Here is a 17306-nt window from a genome sequence, read left to right as displayed (position 1 = left end):
ACACACGTGTAACACAGACCCGTTTATATCCAGTGTACCAATGCCTATACACCAACATTTAACATACCACATGCAACATATAATAGAAACTACACACAGGGACGGGCACTTTGTCACAGTGTGTCACCAAGCATTTCACCGGGAGCCGCACTTGAACTGCCCAAGAGCCACCCTCTGTTATAATAAGTTGTGACAAAGTGCCTGCCCCTGTGTGTATTTTCTGTTATATGTTGCGTGTGGTGTGTTAAATGTTGGTGTATAGTCATTGGTACACGGGATATAAACTGGTCTGTGTAACACGAGTGTTTAAAATGTATATGTGTATTTAGGCACAAGGATTGCACAGCACTTCACGTGCAAGTAAAATGTAATATGTGAGCACAGGGAATTGCACTTTATTAATTCACGTGCAGTTGTACCGAGACTCCAATTGAATGATTGATTAGCAGTCGAGCCTCGGTACAGCTGCATAAAAGCAGCATGTTTTCACCCACTCAGGGTTGTGTGTTCGGTGAGTGGAGAACGGGTGGGGAGAGGAGAGAATTAAGAACGAGAAGTCAGAAGACGCCATCAGGCTTAGGGACTGGATCCGGGACAATGCTGAGCTGGAGGAACTGTCCATGCCCATAGCCATCCGAGTCCTGTGGCTGATGGACAGGGAGCGATGGGAGGCATACGAGAGCCAAACTCCCTGGAGGAAGGTGTGGAGTTGGTCCTCTGCTACCTGGAGGCAGTTATAAATAGAACAGCAGCCCAGGTAGCAGGGTCTCCAGTGCCCAGGCGGGAGGACTGCGGGGATCCAAAGCCCGAGAGGGAGCTGTTCCAATCTCCACCAGCAGAGGGTGAGTGCCTGCTGGTATCACTTTCCCTACTGTCACCACCTGGAGGAGAGGAGCAGGTGCTTCCTCTGCCTCCATCACCTTCCCCTGCAAGTGAAGGAGAGCCGCACCAGTCCCCTGCAAGTGAGGGAGAGCCGCACGAGTCCCCTGAAAGTGAGGGAGAGTCGCACCAGTCCCCTGCAAGTGAGGGAGAGCCGCATCAGTCCCCTGCAAGTGAGGGAAAGCCGCACCAGTCCCCTGTAATAAGGGTAGACTACATGCCGCTCCCACCTCTGCCGCCAGGAGACTACACGCCGCTCCAACCTCCGCCACCTCCATCAGCAGGAGCAGAGCAGCAGGAGCAGCCTCTGCCTCCACCACCTGCACCGGCAGGAGCAGAGCAGCAGGAGCTGCCTCTGCTTCCTCCACCAGCAGAGGGTGAATGCCTGCTGGGTCCCTGTCCACCAGCAGAGGGTGATTCCTGCTGGGTCCCCGTCCACCAGTCGAGGGTGAATGCCTGCTGGGTCCCCGTCCACCAGTCGAGGGTGAATGCCTGCTGGGTCTCTGTCCACCAGCAGAGGGTGAATGCCTGCTGGGTCCCTGTCCACCAGCAGAGAGTGAATGCCTGCTGGGTTCCCGTCCACCAGCAGAGGGTGAATACCTGCTGGTATCACTTTCCCCACCAGCAGAGGATGAATGCCTGCTGGTATCACTTCCCCCACTATCACGAGGAGAGGAGCTGGAGCTGCCTCTGCCTCCATTATCATCAGGGGGAGAGGAGCAGGAGCTGCCTCTCCCTTTACCAGAAGGACCAGGACTAGATGCGGGCGTCCTCAGCAGCCCTTGCACAGGCTGTTGAGGAAAGCATGGGGAAGAACCGCCCGGCTGCACTGGCTGAGAAGAGGACCAAAACCCGCAACCCAGCTTGTCCTGACTCCCTGCCTCGCTTCGCCCAAGGATGCCTGCCTTGCTTTGCCCAAAGATGCCTGCCTCACTTCGCCCAAGGATGCCTGCCACGCTTCGTCCAAGGATGCCTGCCACGCTTCGCCCAAGGATGCCTGCCTTGCTTCGTCCAAGGATGCCTGCCTCGCTTCGCCCAAGGATGCCTCCCACGCTTCGCCCAAGGATTCCTGCCACGCTTTGCCCAAGGATGCCTGCCTGGGATCGCCTGGGATTGCCTGTTGCGCCGCATCACCTTGGGCTGCCTGTCACTCCGCATCGCCTGGGGCTGCCTGTCGCTCTGCATCGCATGGGGCTGCCTCTAGCTCCACATCGCCTGCGGTTGCCAGCTGCTCTGCATCGCCTGGGGTCGCTTGGCCGCAGGGGTCAGTGTGGCCGGAGCCCCATCAGAGGGAGCTGCCAGCTATGAAAAAGGGGGGAGAGGTCAGGAGACCACCCTTCCCTGCAGCAATTTCGCTGCAGGAGTTCTGGGGGCTGGAGTCCCCCCAGAGGGAGCAGCCGGCTATAAAAGGGAGAGAGGTCAGGAGACCACCTTCCCCTGCAGCACTTTCGCTGCTGGACTTGCCCCAGCTGAAGGAGTCAGGCATGTCTGCTGACAGCCGCACCATTGGCAGCATTTCCGCTGCCAGTGGTACAGCTGGAGGAAAGATTCGCCCCACTGTCAGCACGTCTGCTGACAGCATGGCCAGTAGTAGCCTGGCTACTGGCAACATTGCCGCCCATCAACCCCTTAAAGTCCATGTTCTTGGCCCAGGACTTTGAGCAAGACTTTTGGGATTTTAAGGGGGGAGGTGGCCATTGAGGCCATGTGTGCTTTGCAGGGGGGGGGGGGGGGGGGGGGGGGGGGTGGGTATGTGACAAAATGCCCGCCCCTGTGTGTATTTTATGTTTTATGTTGCGTGTGGTGTGTTAAATGTTGGTGTATAGTCATTGGTACACGGGATATAAACGGGTCTGTGTAACACAAGTGTTTAAAATGTATATGTGTATTTAGGCACGAGGATTGCACAGCACTTCACGTGCAAGTAAAATGTAATATGTGAGCACGGGGAATTGCACTTTATTAATTCACGTGCAGTTGTACCGTGACTTCAATTGAATGGTTGATTAGCAGTCGAGTCTCAGTACAGCTGCATAAAAGCAGCATGTTTTCACTCACTCGAGGTTGTGTGTTCGGTGAGTTGAGAATGGGTGTGGAGAAGAGAGAATTAAGAACGAGAAAACTTAACAAAGTAATTTATATGACCATTGTTTTCACTCACCTTGTTTGTCTGTTAGTCCACTGTTTGTGTAAGTGTTAGTCCGTTTTGTTTGTCTGTTTATTTTGGCTTCACGTGCCGTGTGCTGTTTTTGTTATAACCTTTTTATTTTCTGTTCTGTTTATTAATTAAATGCTGAGCGAAAGCATTCGCTCAGCTCCACCAAACTCCACCTCTCTGTCATTTTATTTCCTGCTTCTGGTCTGACATCACCCACTCCGGCCGTCTTTGTGACATACGTATAGCAATATTTTATATTAGTTCAGATTACTTTTAAATGAAACACAATTTCATATCAGTAATAATGTATTGCTTTATTCTTTTTTGTTCTTCCATGCATTTTTTCTTGATTTCATAAACTGAAATTACTTTCCCTGGTAGTGTAAAATACTCCAGCTGTGGTTTATACCTTTGTAAATAACCAGGCACAAAATACAAAATGTACTAAATATCAATATGTACCCTAGTCAACAAATTTATAGTATACTATGCAATATTTTATTAAAGATATTCATGCACTCCTAGACTAAAGTTTCAACAGGACTTGCTCATACTAGTTAAATCTGGCCACTGTTTTAATACAGCCTGCAATTTTCATGTAATTAGTGCTTCTGACAAATAACAGTACATGTAATTTGTAAATGTAATTGAAAAAAAAAAGCCAATGGCTACATACTATTATATCATGAAAGAGGTATGAGGAGTGGTATGTCCCTTCTTGCCAGCTGCCTTACAAACAGCAGCCTGTTCCACTGGTATATTAAATAAAGGAGCCTAGGAGATCACAGAGCCTATTATAAATTTAACACCCATTGAAGCCAGGCATAGGCCAAAAAGGATTTCTATTCATGTGCTCATTTTTTTTCCTTGTTTATAGGTTGCATTTTGTGATATTTGACATGGGCTGTGGAGAAGGATTTTCAGCTCTGACTGTTATGCAAATTTATGAAAATGCCAGGACCTCATGCAAACTTCCCTGGCACTGGTTGGGTCACGTAGCCCCCTAAACAACACGGGATATCGGCTAACAAGCACTCCAAAAGCTCTTGAGTCTGCAAGGCTCCAGTCATAGATTGCTAATACACAGTGCTTGAACTGTTGAACAATCATGCACAGTGCTTGAGCCAGTGAACACTTACACTGTGTTTGACCCAATGAACACCAAAAACACAGGGTTAGAGCATGCATTCTCCAACAAACTGTGTTACAGCCAGAATGAATGCTACGGTAATAAATAACAGCTTTGTGCCAGTGAGCGCTCGTGTATAATGCTTTTAGTACCAGAAAACTATATTAAACAGGACTCCCAATGGATAATATTAAGCCTGAGCCAGGTAAAAATAATACACAATTCTTAAACTATTGGACATGAATTTACAGCTAATAAACACTAATACTGTTCATGGTGCTTTTGACTGTAAACAATCATGTGAACGTACAGTGCTCTAGACAGAGTACAAGTACTGACTAGTAACTGCAGTAACCAAATAGGAACACATCAGTCATTTTCTTAGAATCTGCCATATTAGCAGTTTGCAAAATATTGCTATGGCCAAAAATATCCACTTATGAATAATTACCATTGTTGTTTTAACATTCATGGAGTATTCTGTTTATATAAACATCTGAAATCAGAGAATTATGTTCCTTAGATCAAGCTCAAATAAAAAAAAAATTACTCTATGATCTGTTTGGGGGTAACTTGGCTCTTATCTATATTTGAAAAAACAGCAATGTTGTTTGACAATATAAATTGTAAATTAAAAAAATATATATTTTTATACAGCGGAAGCAAAGATATTTGAATGTTTTTAGAATAGTGTGGGAATGAATAAGACTGCCATCCACAGGGGCACAGGGGGTCATCAAAATATAGGAAGCCGGAAAGCATTTAGGTCATGTTTAAGGCTTGGTAACATTATAACAAATGTTTACCAGTAATCCCAGGGTAACCATGGATAGGCTGATAAGGCTTTGAGATGGCTTCCTAAGAGCAAAGCTATCTCAAAGTCATCCTAAAAGTGCCAAGTGTAAACAGGGTACGAATCTCAGCTTTCTCATTACATAGAAGTGTCTATCTATCTGCTGTGAAAATGGGACAGAGGTAGATCTTTAACACGTGCTTATGGACGTAAGCCTGTTGAAAATCGAATGTTTCTAAATTAGCTGCAGACCAAACTGGAGAGAGGTGGAACACACAACTCTGGGCCAAAGCTTTATACTCTGTAGAAGATACAAACACCAAGCACCCTCTACTGAGGCTGCTGCTATGACAACTATCTGGAGGCCAGTGTCAGGTCTGGTCTCAACATATGTGTCTGGAAAATAATTGTTTTGTCAGAGACCTAATAGCCTTTTACCCCGTACTTTAACAGCCTAAAGCAGAGGTAGAGCAATTAACAAACAAGATTCATTTTCTTTAACAACAGGAGTATGATCATGGATTCTTTAAGATCATGTTGTCATTTTCTCGTGCTGGGATACTTAAAAATGCAAGTCACAGTTTCTTGGGGATAATGTTCAGTGAACAAGGTTGTACTGTGTAGAGAAATGAGATGAAAGACATCACTTAATCTTTGATGTCCACAGTCTTGGTGAGATTTAAACTGCAAAAAATTTGCACACTCGAAATGTTCATTAATTAAATCTTTCTGTTAGTAATTTTAGCTATGAAAGTGTCTGTTTCAGCAGCACAGCATGGGGCGTCATCTGCTGAGGCAAAGCTGTATTTGTCTTGTCACAATGTGATTTTTCGTTATTATACAGGAAACAACAAAGATGAATCTACTCAGTGATTAACGAGAGACCAAAGACAGACAATCTCTGTATCTGTCTTAGTTAATATTGTCTATAAACAACCTGGCTAAAATCACAAGGCTTTTAAATGCCAACATTGTTGTTCTGGATGTGTCTCATCAGCAGTCTGATTTCATTCTACCTACATTCTGTGTCCAATTTACCCCAACAAATAGGTTTCAAACACATTACTCAAAAATATTTTGTTGTATTTAAATTGTAGAAAAGAATAAAAATATATATATTTTTTAAATTACTTGTAATGACTCCAGAAACATGTTATATAGATTTTTTTTTGTAATAATAAACCTAATTAAAAAAAAAAAAAAAAAAAAAAAAAAAACAACATATCGTCAGGAAAAAATATTTTCTGCATATTTAGAAAAAAAAAAAAAAAAAAAAAAAAAATATATATATATATATATATATATATATATATATATATATATATATATATATATTATACGATAGCGATGTCGTTTAAGAATATTTCTGTAGTACTTTCTCTTGATTTGATGAACCCATTTCTTCTTTTATTAAATTAAGTTTAAATTAAAAGTTAAGTTTTTTTTTTTTGTTTTTTTACTTAGCTGGATTATTCTAGATTTTGTAACTGATGTGACAGCCATGTCTGTAATGCAAATGGTCAGACACCCCTAAAACCCAAAAGGATCTGACAGTTTGTTACACTAAAGAAAGAGAAAGATCTGAGGGAATTACAGCAGGCAGCCATAAAAAATACATCTGTTAAAATCACATATTGGATTCTGTCAGAATATTCTTCTAAAGTACAACTGAGGTAAAAAAAAATATAGACCTGACATATAAAGCATCAATATTAAGATAAGTGAATAATTAAAAATCATTTAAATGAATACTTAGCTTAAAAAAATGACATACTACACTCTGGAAGGTAATTAACAATATGAACTGATCCATAAAACTAAGACAAGCTAAAAAGAGAAAGGGTCTTCCATATGCCAGCTGTGCTATTACTTGCTCTTGTTTTAGCCTCGACCGATTTTAACACAGCAGTATGTATCAAATTTGATCCTGTTTAATGGAGTTGACAAGAATTGATCCACTATTTTACCCTCATGACCAATGCCACTATTGCTCTAGGTTTTATTGGGCTGCCTTTCTTAATACATAATCCTGTGTGCTTTTACCAGTCTCTGACATAAAAACCTTCGAAAAGCAACAATTTTACCTATACAAATAACTGAAACTACGCATGTAAAAGTAGAAATGAAAGAATACCTGTGGTCTGTCCAGACGCATCCTCTTTGCAGCGTTTCTGCTTTCACTCTCACAAGCTGATGCCAATATGTTCTCTGCTGCTGCCGAAGTGAGGTGTGAAGGTATAGGTCGGGACTACAGGAGAAAATAACAGTTTGAGTGTGTTAACAACAAGTGCACAGATTTCTTTCGAACATGTCTTCTTGCATTCCCCAGACTGAACAAAACTGGAACATGCAGTGAGTTTCTTTTTCTTTTAAAATCGTAACAAAAATAAAAATAATGGAAAACTGTTGTGATAAAAGAATGAGGTTCTGACTGGAGGGTAAACCAGGGGCTTACAAAGTCATCTATTAAAGGTATGTTTCTCGCAGCTCTACTGAAGGATGCATTTTGCCTTGATCATTAGACAGCTCTGCTTTAGCCTGAGATCAGCTGTCTAAATCTTTCTTACATCAAGTTTCTTTTGAACCCATAGCATGTGGCAGATTGCATTTCAAAATAGATGCATTAATACATACAACAGGGCTCTATGACCCACATTGTTTCCCTGTACACCTTCAGAAACACAAACACATCACAAAAACTGTCAAAAACTTTATGTTATCATAGAGAAGTAAAGTCACGATGGTCCTGTTAGCCCTTAGCTGCCTCTTTTACATCACAAAACATATTAAAATACTGATTCTTGAAAATCAAGAAATCTGTTTGCAATCACCAACACATAACAGTGTGGATAAAGAGGCTCTAAAATTAATTATTTGTATTTTTCTAAATCAAAATATACTCTCATAGATTTAAATGCTACATAGAGGTAGAACAGCATATGGAGTGACATATGAAAATGTAAATGACATTTAAACCTGAACTACCATAAATAATTTTATTTAACAAATAATACAATAGCAATACATTGTGTTTTAAAGCAAGGAAGCCTTTTTTTTTTTGTTTGTTTGTTTTTTGTTTTGTTTTTTTTTACAAATTAAGCTTTATAGTTTTTTTTTGTAAAGTTGCTGAGTACATTGTACAGCACATATTTATGGCCTTGTGAAAAAGGGTGGTGGATATCTACTGACAGATGGAGAGACAAACAGTGACATTGTAACGCTGTAAGTGTTATTGTCACAGACGGCCAGAGTGGGGGATGTCAGACCAGAAACAGGAACCAGGAAATAAACGACAGAGAGGTGGAGTTTGGTGGAGCTGAGCGAATGGTCTCGCTCAGCATTTAATAAATGAACAGACAGTCAGAAAATAAACAGTTGCAAGACAAACAAAAACACAGGACACGACATATTCGCCAAATTAAAGAGATGAAACAAAATGGACTAACTCTAAACAAACACGGTGAGCTGATATTTCACTTATTATTACTATTATTATTACCTCCATCTCCAATCCTGTTCTCCACTCACCGAACACACAACCGAGAGTGAAAACATGCTGCTTTATGCAGCTGTACTGAGACTCGATTGCTAATCAATCATTCAATTGGAGTCACTGTACAACTGCACGTGAATTAATAAAGTGCAATTCCCCGTGCTCACATATTATTACATTTTACTTGCACGTGAAGTGCTGTGCAATCCTTGTGCCTAAATACAAATATACATTTTAAACATTCGTGTTACACAGACCCGTTTATATCCCGTGTACCAATGACTATATACCAACATCAACATACAACACAAAATACACACAGGGGCGGGCACTTTGCCACAGTTATTTATAATATTTACAAGTTAATGCAGTTGGCCGTCGCTAGAGTACCAGCAATGGTAACTCCCAGGGTGGGGTTATACTGTGTAAATCACGTGGCTATACCAACAATGGTACAACACACAGGCACAAATATGCAAACACAGTGTAAACACAAAAATGCAAAAACAAAACACACTGTGAAAATGCTGCTAGCAATATAAAAATTAGCCAAACAGCTGCTCCCACTATAAAGCAGATCCTGCTCCAGGAATCCTCTCCCTGATACCCCCTCAATATACTGTCATGGGATTTAAAATCACCTAAACTATTTCCTCTTCTTTAGCCTTAATACCAAGACCCCAATTCCACACAAAATGGTTCTTTTGTTTACAATTCCCTCTTGCAGACCGCCATTTACGGGCTCAGCCTTGAGGGTGTGTCAGTGACCCCCTTTTCTAGCGAGCTCAGCCTTGAGGGTGTGTCAGTGACCCCCTTTTCTAGCGAGAAGCTTCACCGGGATACATCCAGCAGCCAGTCAGGGATCTGTAGCCAGCCAATCCCCAGCTGCCATTCCCTGTAAACAATAACAGCTGGCAGCATGTCTCAGATGGAGCCGTCTGGCTCTTTTCTGCAGGGTTGCGCGAACAACCTTTTTCAGGCTTGAGATTTCAGAAACTATAAGGTTGAGGTTGACATAAATTAGGTGATATATAGCCCAAATGATCTAAAGCTGTTTTTAGTCCATTCAGTTCAAAGTTGTATAAATAACATGTTGCAATATGTACTGGTTCCCATGATGAAGGTACTTTTCCTAACGCCTTGCAACCTTGCGTGATTAAAGAACTATTCTCTCCTCAGCCACCATAAAATGAATGGCATCGGGAAGCCTCATTCTGGCAGCTGTGAAGTCCACATCTTGAATCTCTGGGGAGAGCAGGGCAACCCCTCCTACTCCTAGAGAAAAGCTCATAAATAGCAATTACGGAAGTGAGGCTTTATTACTCCTCTTAGCAACCAGATGGCTATGTGGTTTGTCAAATTTGAAATGCAGCCATTCAATGAAACTATTCCATGGCCAAGTGGCACAATATTAGCGCACAGCTGACCTGAGCCAAGCAAGCACTGCACTAAAGAATATAAATTGATATAATAAGCTGGGGCAACATCACCAATAAGACATCAATATTAATGTGATGAGCTGCTTATTTATTATTTATTTATTTATTATTTTTTGTGAGATTGTTAAATTCACTAACTTTAATGATGCAGTAACAGTGGGTACCTCCCACAATTGCAGTCACGGTCTCACTGAACTCGACATATCTTGAGTATCCAGCTGAAGGCAGAGTGGGTGGCTCTTCATAGCGTACACATCCTTATGAGGTTAAATATCAGCATAGGGACTGAAGATAAGCACTTGGTCCCACAGCACCTGCAGGAGGGCTGAGCCGAGTACCTTAAACAGTACAATCCCTAAGAAACTGTAATACAATACTGCTTTGCGCACATGATGTCAAACAGCCCAGGGGAAAAATACAATAGGCACCTGTGTGACAAAAATATGCTGTAGCTATTTCTACAGTAGATTGCTAGATAGCTGTATAAGCATACAAGATATTTTCATATCAATAGCAATAATCTAAAAACCTTGTTCAGACATAGCGTGGGCTTTACTGTAGAACAAATGGGTTCCTTCATTCATCCCTTTACCTGTGCTTTAGGTCTTAACTTAACGGTCATGCAAATATATACTGTAATAGTGGGAAAAAATTAAGCTGAAAAGGAGGCATGGAACGGTTCGTAACAGCTTACCCGTACAATAGTAACCACTACATTACTTACACTAATACATAAAATATTGATTCACAGTGCAGTCATAGTTCACCAGCTCAAGACAGTTTTGCAATGTATGCCAGTCCCCTGAAGAACTGTATTTAACACACGCTGCAAAATCAACAGGAGCTCCTCAGAGACCGGACCTTCTCTGTTGCTTTGAGGCTGAATCCGCTCTGTTACTCTATTAGAAATGTTACCAGGATTACAAATGGCAAATAACTGACAGCAGCAAGCCCCAGGCATACTTCATGCTCCTGGCCCAGCGGATTTTATTCTCATTAAACTAAGGGTGTATACATTCTTCTTTCTCTTACACCACAGGGCATATTAGGCCATGTTTTATCAGTGTTTTTTTTTTAAGTGACTGAATAAGGGCTTTGATATGGGTTGCATAATGTCACAATATATATCACACTGGGCCTTGATTACTTGTAAATCGGGTTACTTTTTCAGCGTGCAGATTTTCATTTGAATAAAACAGAAGCCATCTCACCTACATTTGTTATTTAATTACATCTTGCCTGTGCTGCTGACTGAATGCGGTAGACAGCGTTGCACAAAAATCGCAGATAGCTAAAGAATGACCCATGCAGCCTATTATCGAGCAAGTTCAGTGAGGCTGAGAAGCTGAAGGAGATTTCTTCGTGGTTGCATGTGTCTAAGCATCAGCACATTCTTTTGTACACTGCATCTAATGTCAAGAATGAAACCTGACAGACTGTTGAGCCATATCAACCCTATTTAATACAGAAATGACATTATTTAAAATAATGTGTAGTGAATCAGTCCTGATGTATTATAAATAATACATGTTGAACTGGGTTTGCAACAATGCATTTACTGAGATAAAATAATTGTGCCTCGAAAAAAAAACACTTTAAAAAAAAAATCAGGATTTTGATTTACTGGTATCCAAATAAAGCCCTGTTTTTACAGATTCAGATGATACTACTGTAGTTATTTAATTACCATAAATGATAGTCTTAGCTCGGCATAGTTTCACACAAAAAAGCACTAGTGCTCTGGTACACTAGCCAGACTTTCACATGAACACTCAAAAGAAAATCAGTTAAAAAAAAATACAAAATAAATAAAGGCTGCCTCACAAAGGCTGTGCACCTTCCACCTGGCATTGAACCAGCCACAGGAATCCCACTATCTCTACTTCCTACACAATGCTATGTATCGTAAAACCCAGTTTCCTCTCAAACTTTTTTGATTACCTTGAGGAAGATTGTTTGGTTTGACCAAATCTACATGCTGGTATTAAACTACCCCCTCTGTCTGAAGCATCTTTCTAAAAACCAAGCGTCACTGCCAAGTTGGGCCCACTGGCTGTTTGAGAATCCTTAGCATCACTTCACTATTTCTCACATTCTGTCGCAGTTGGTTAGCTCAGAAAGCTGTCACAAATGCATCTCAAATTCCAGTGACACGTTCACCCTTTTCTCACAGTGCTGTAATGACAGGTGTTCTACTAATGTTTTTGCTAACAGTTCTTGAGAATATTAATAATTTGTAATATACAGGTATCTCGATGTTACTGAGTTTTGTTTTTTAACTTTTCTGTAAGCATTTCTTTAAAATGTGCTTCAAATCTTTTAAACTAATCCTAAAGTTTTTATCATAAAATAGCCTATATCTTGCTTATTATGGCATAACTTAATAAAGTGGTTCTTTGCAAGGATGTTAAAAAGTCTGTAAATACTACACTTACTAACTCCTCCTAAGTTTAAATATATTTATTTAAAACAAAATGAATGTGTGTTTTTGTTACTGACCTTTAAACAACCAGTACTATAAGTCTGGCTGACTGTCTGCAAATAATTACAGACGTATATATATAATAATATATATATATATATATATATATATATATATATATATATATATATATATATATATATATATATATATATATAGTTATATCTTCATTCAAATTTATTGTCATGTTCAAGAAAACATTAATAACACATTAGGACAGAGAGCGAATGACTCCTAGACAGCAATCTCCTTCCCGACCTGTGAGGCCACTGTATAACAGGAACAATGTGACTGGATGGTTTGACAGTTCATTCCAGGGTCAGTTGGAAAAGGGGGCGGAGACACAATACCAGAAGTCATCGCCTTAATGTGGTAGGTGATGTGTCAATCATGGAATGGAGGATACGTGATTGCACTAGCTACTGAAGGGGGCGTGACTGAGGTTCTATCGGGATGTGGCAAAGCTGTTCCTTTGCTATGGTTACGAAAGGACCAGTGAAGGAGTACTGTGTTGTTTTGTTTTTCTATTAAACTGTTACTTTTGTAGTTTATGGAAGGCTAAACTCCGGGAGGTGTAGCTAAACAGACAGCAAATAAACTACACTTCACCACTTTCGCTAAGAGCACTCACTCTGAACTTGTGACCGTGTTGTGCTTGTGTGTGTTTTGGTTTAGACATTATTGTGTAGAGCCAGGTATATTATTTCTGGTTGCAAAACATACAACCCAGCCAAATAAAGAGCTGTTTAACTGTGAACTGTGTTGTTTCAAATCAATACCTGCGCACTGCAAACCACTTTGCCACACATATTTAAGCAGATCAATTAAAGACAGGGTTTTCCCCAGTTAAACAATTCCTTACAAAAAAAGGCAAGTCCTTTTCAAGTAATTGTAGCTAACAAAATAGTTGCATGAATTTTGCCATCCATTCATTATATAAAGTGTGCAGTTTTGAAAGAAACTAAAGCTTTAGCAAGCAAGCATTTTCATTTTAAAACATGATATGTTACAAGACTACCGGTAGGGAAACACAATCTGCTTGCAAGCCATGCTTTTAGACTGTCTTTCATTTCCTAGGCAGTTTCACCTGGAGGGTGAACTTGTCATCAGCTCTTCACTGGCTTGCTTCCCTTCAATAACCAATCTGCTGCTTCCCATGTTGACTGCTTTCAGCCAGTAACCAGAAGACACTGATGAGGTGAAAAGACCAAGGAAGTAAAGCAGTAACAGACCACCACCAAACTAATTTCACTTCTGAATTAGATGTATGTAAACCCTTGCCTCAGATCAAATTAGCAATACTGTAGATTAGGAACAGTGGTGCTATTTTCATATAGCTTTAATGAGTTATTAAAATAATGTTTGTTTTTTTCTAAGTCTAGTCTTATAAATTAAATACGGTTTGATATTCATGATGTTGATGACGAACACAGACATATCATGCAGCTGTGTTTTTTGAAAAGCAGTTAATATCTCGTTTGCAGCTGCCCTGATAATGTTTTTAGTGAGAAGTCTACATTAAGGATGCCACATTTTAAAACGTGCATGTAACACTTACAAAGTTCAATTGGTAAAGTTTAGTTTACTACAGCTAATGTGTTTTTGTTCTGCAGTAGCAATTGCCACGAAACTACTTTATCACAAACCAAGACAACCTGACTAGTTAACACCTTTAAAGTGGCCAGAATACACAGGATATATAATAAGCTGTGGATGTTATATTTATTTTGCCACAACATTTTTTTTTTTTCTAAGTAATTGGCATTTATCGAACTTAGAAAGCACAAGAAGTCAATGGTGTCTGTTTGGGGTCTCATTCCAATGGTTGGGGAAATGGAATGAATGGAAGGATTTGGATGTTACTGAAATGAAATAGATAACAAAATAAAAGTAACTTGTACATGTCAGGATTTGGATGCAGGCTAGGGCTGGGTTCATATGTAAGACTCACCGCATCAAAATCATTCCTTTTCATCCTCCTGCAGGACTTCAGGTAAGTGCGTATACGTTTCCGGGCACGTTCCTGATACTCAGGGAACTGTCGCCTACACGACTCAATGATAGCCTGGATCTTTTCTTTGGGCTGCTTAGATATTGGGACCATTCGGTCCAAGTTTTCATCTACAAACAGCCTGACAAACATCTGTTGGCAAGAGGAAGACAGAGGAGAAGGGATTGGAGGACTGCTCTCATCTACTGCCACTTGTACTGATTCAATGTGCAAGACAATGTTGAGCAAGGTTTCTTTAAATTACAGTCAACAACACTACCCTTAAGTTCAATGAAACAGGTCCACTTTCTTTAGCAGTCTTTTGGCTTTGGTTGGTCACTATGTCCAGTGAAGTGACATGGGGACCCTCAAACATTCTGAAAAAAAGGCTGTACACAGGGACCAGTGGAAATCTGCTCTTCCAATAGACCATTTCAGAATCAGTTATTTTCTTTAATTACACTCCGAAGGAGAAATATGAGGATAGGCACATAGAACGTCAAGCAGGAAATCGGAGCACTTCCAAAACTGTTTTGACTCCATATCAGGCTTACAACTTTTTGAGCTGGTTCAGTTTATTTATAGTCTCTAGTCTTAATCAAAACCTCATGCAGTGGAAGCCTTTTGAGAAACATGCAGTATAAGAGATGCCATCAAAATGGGTGAAAAGCTTACAGTAGCTCAGCAGCCCTTTTGGTGGGGTTTAGCTTTGACATTAGTCTAAGAGTTATCAAAGGGGTCTGCATTGTCCAGAATCAAAGTGTCATTCCAATCAAAATGGAAGAAAACAGTATGCATGGGAACAAGAAGGAGTGTCACAAAAACTGCCGTGACAGTAAGAGGCAATGGAAGCCAAGTGCAGCTCCAGTTATGGGAAACTTGTTAAAGGTGGGGCACAACGTTGTTTTCATTTTTTTCAGAATTCATTTGTATAGTACTGTTAGTAGGTCAATAAATGTCTGGCTCACATGAAGCTGCGGTTAATTTATGCGTGATGTCACACCAGGACAAGCTCACCATTCCGCCCGCTGCTTTCCTGCATTACCGCTCACCAAAACTGCTCGCCAAAACACGACGCACCCAGGAGAGAGACACCATGTAAATATGTATGTAATATATGGTTGCTCCAACACAGCAGGGCCATTGGTGTCTCTCCACGAGTTTCCTAAAGAGCTGGTTTCGATGCTGGCAATGGGTGAAGTTCGTGAGGAGGACCAGGGATTGGGATGCTAAGCCCAACAGCTGCTGCACCTGCAGCACCCACTTTACCGAAGAAAGCTTTATTAATTTAGTGATGTTCAAGATGGGTACTGTTAAAAAAAAGTTAAATTAAATAAGGATGCAGTGCCGTCCATTTGTCTTCTAGTAAAAAAAGTAAAATCACCAGGACTCGAGCGGCTGCCTGGAAAAGAGAGGTGCAGAGGGTAAGGGCATGATCCTATCATTTCATTATAATTATCTCTTACTGTTTGATGAAAATATGTTTAAAGTGACGTGATTATATAGCCAACAATCCCCCATGTGCATTATTAATAAGTCATGTGATAAAATGATCACGTTATGTCACGTTCTCGATTTCGTCGGGACAGTCCCGCGTAAGATCTTCTGCCTCCGGATTATTTATATTGTCAATCTTAACACAAACTTCAACTTTATTTATTTATTATTATTTTCCCCGTCCAACCTGTGAAAATGTCTTACGCTACTTTATGATGTTGACGTAGACTACATCAGTTTCTAATAGGCTACAAGTTAAGAATTGTATCTACTGCTTGGCTTTTAAAGCGCCTACAGTGAAGAAACAAGAGACTGGTTATTTTGTACGGAGTTCCTGAGATGGTAGAACAAACCTTTTTTTTTGTTCTTTGTGTCTCGAAACAAGACGGTAGAGTCTATATTGTTTTTTGTTTATTTGTTTATGTTTAAAGGGTGTCAGTCGACCGAGTGACTAAGAACCTTTACAGCAAGGCATAGCCTACATAGACAGTGAAGGTTATCGGGTTGTGTGTGTGTGACGCTGTGTAATTGACTGTACTATTATGCTCAATTCTTTTGCAATCTGCCTCCTTGTTGTTTTGTATACTTCCTATCAGTCACTGATGTTCTGCCCAGTTAAATACCTGTGCTGGAGATAATTAGAGATTCCTCACCTTTATTGAGGGTGGCGGAGTCGAAACATACAATTGATAATTTAACCTCTTGTTTGATTAATAACTAAATTCCAGTAACGCGCCACAGCGAGGATGAATAGATGCAACAATCAAGCGATATTCTTCAAAATAAATTCACCGTCTGAATAAGGATGCTTGGCAAAAGCTTTTCACTAAAAGCAGGCGTGAAAATACTGCCAAGAAACAAATTCAAATTAAAAAACCTGAAACTCTGACACACAAAAGAAAAACTGTCATGTGCTACTCTATCATCAAGAGACTACAACAAACCACAGAAGAGAGAGAAGTGCAAATGTAAACAAGCTATTTTTTTTTTTTTATTACATTATGAAGCCAATATCAATTAAGCACAAGACCAGCATTTCTGATCTGTTTAAAATGCTAAAGCATCCGATCCAGTAAAATCGCTATCACTTCTGTCTTCCATCTATTGCATTTGTTCACAGCAGTGAATTTCCTGGTGTGACGTCACGCACACGCGTTCTCCCGGGTTGAGGTTTCGAAGGTTTTTGAAAATAGTCTAGCCACAAATTTTCCACTTTATGAGTAACGAATGTGAATGAAATTTTCAGGACACGGATAAAAAGTTTAGCTGCACTCAACAATGACTTTTTTATGTCATTGCACCCCACCTTTAACTTACAGAGGGTAAAGAAGAAAGAACCCAAAAAGTTGCTTTTCATAAATGTAGACTTATTTGGCATTTCTACCTTGGAAGGTATTATATTTTATCATCAGGCTGATTTCTATTGTAGGTATTGCAAGGAGTAAT

The 17306-nt window shown here is 40.4% G+C and overlaps 1 protein-coding gene across 3 annotated transcripts in view; it reads right to left on the bottom strand.

Annotated features, from left to right (window-relative positions):
* Window positions 1-17306, bottom strand: part of LOC121314419 (nucleolar protein 4-like) — an 88159-nt gene that overhangs the window by 15364 nt on the left and 55489 nt on the right. For 2 of the 3 annotated variants that reach the window (XM_041247677.1, XM_041247678.1), the window contains exons 8-9: window positions 14325-14516; window positions 7094-7207 (exon numbers count right to left, since the gene is read on the bottom strand). In XM_041247677.1, coding sequence (XP_041103611.1) covers window positions 7094-7207; window positions 14325-14516 — 306 coding nt within the window. The remainder of the gene's footprint in view (window positions 1-7093; window positions 7208-14324; window positions 14517-17306) is intronic. The other variant, XM_041247679.1, reaches the window with a different exon arrangement.

The sequence above is a fragment of the Polyodon spathula genome, chromosome 4 (assembly GCF_017654505.1).
Source record: "Polyodon spathula isolate WHYD16114869_AA chromosome 4, ASM1765450v1, whole genome shotgun sequence".
NCBI lineage: Eukaryota > Metazoa > Chordata > Actinopteri > Acipenseriformes > Polyodontidae > Polyodon > Polyodon spathula.
This window is presented reverse-complemented; position numbering and strand designations above follow the sequence as displayed.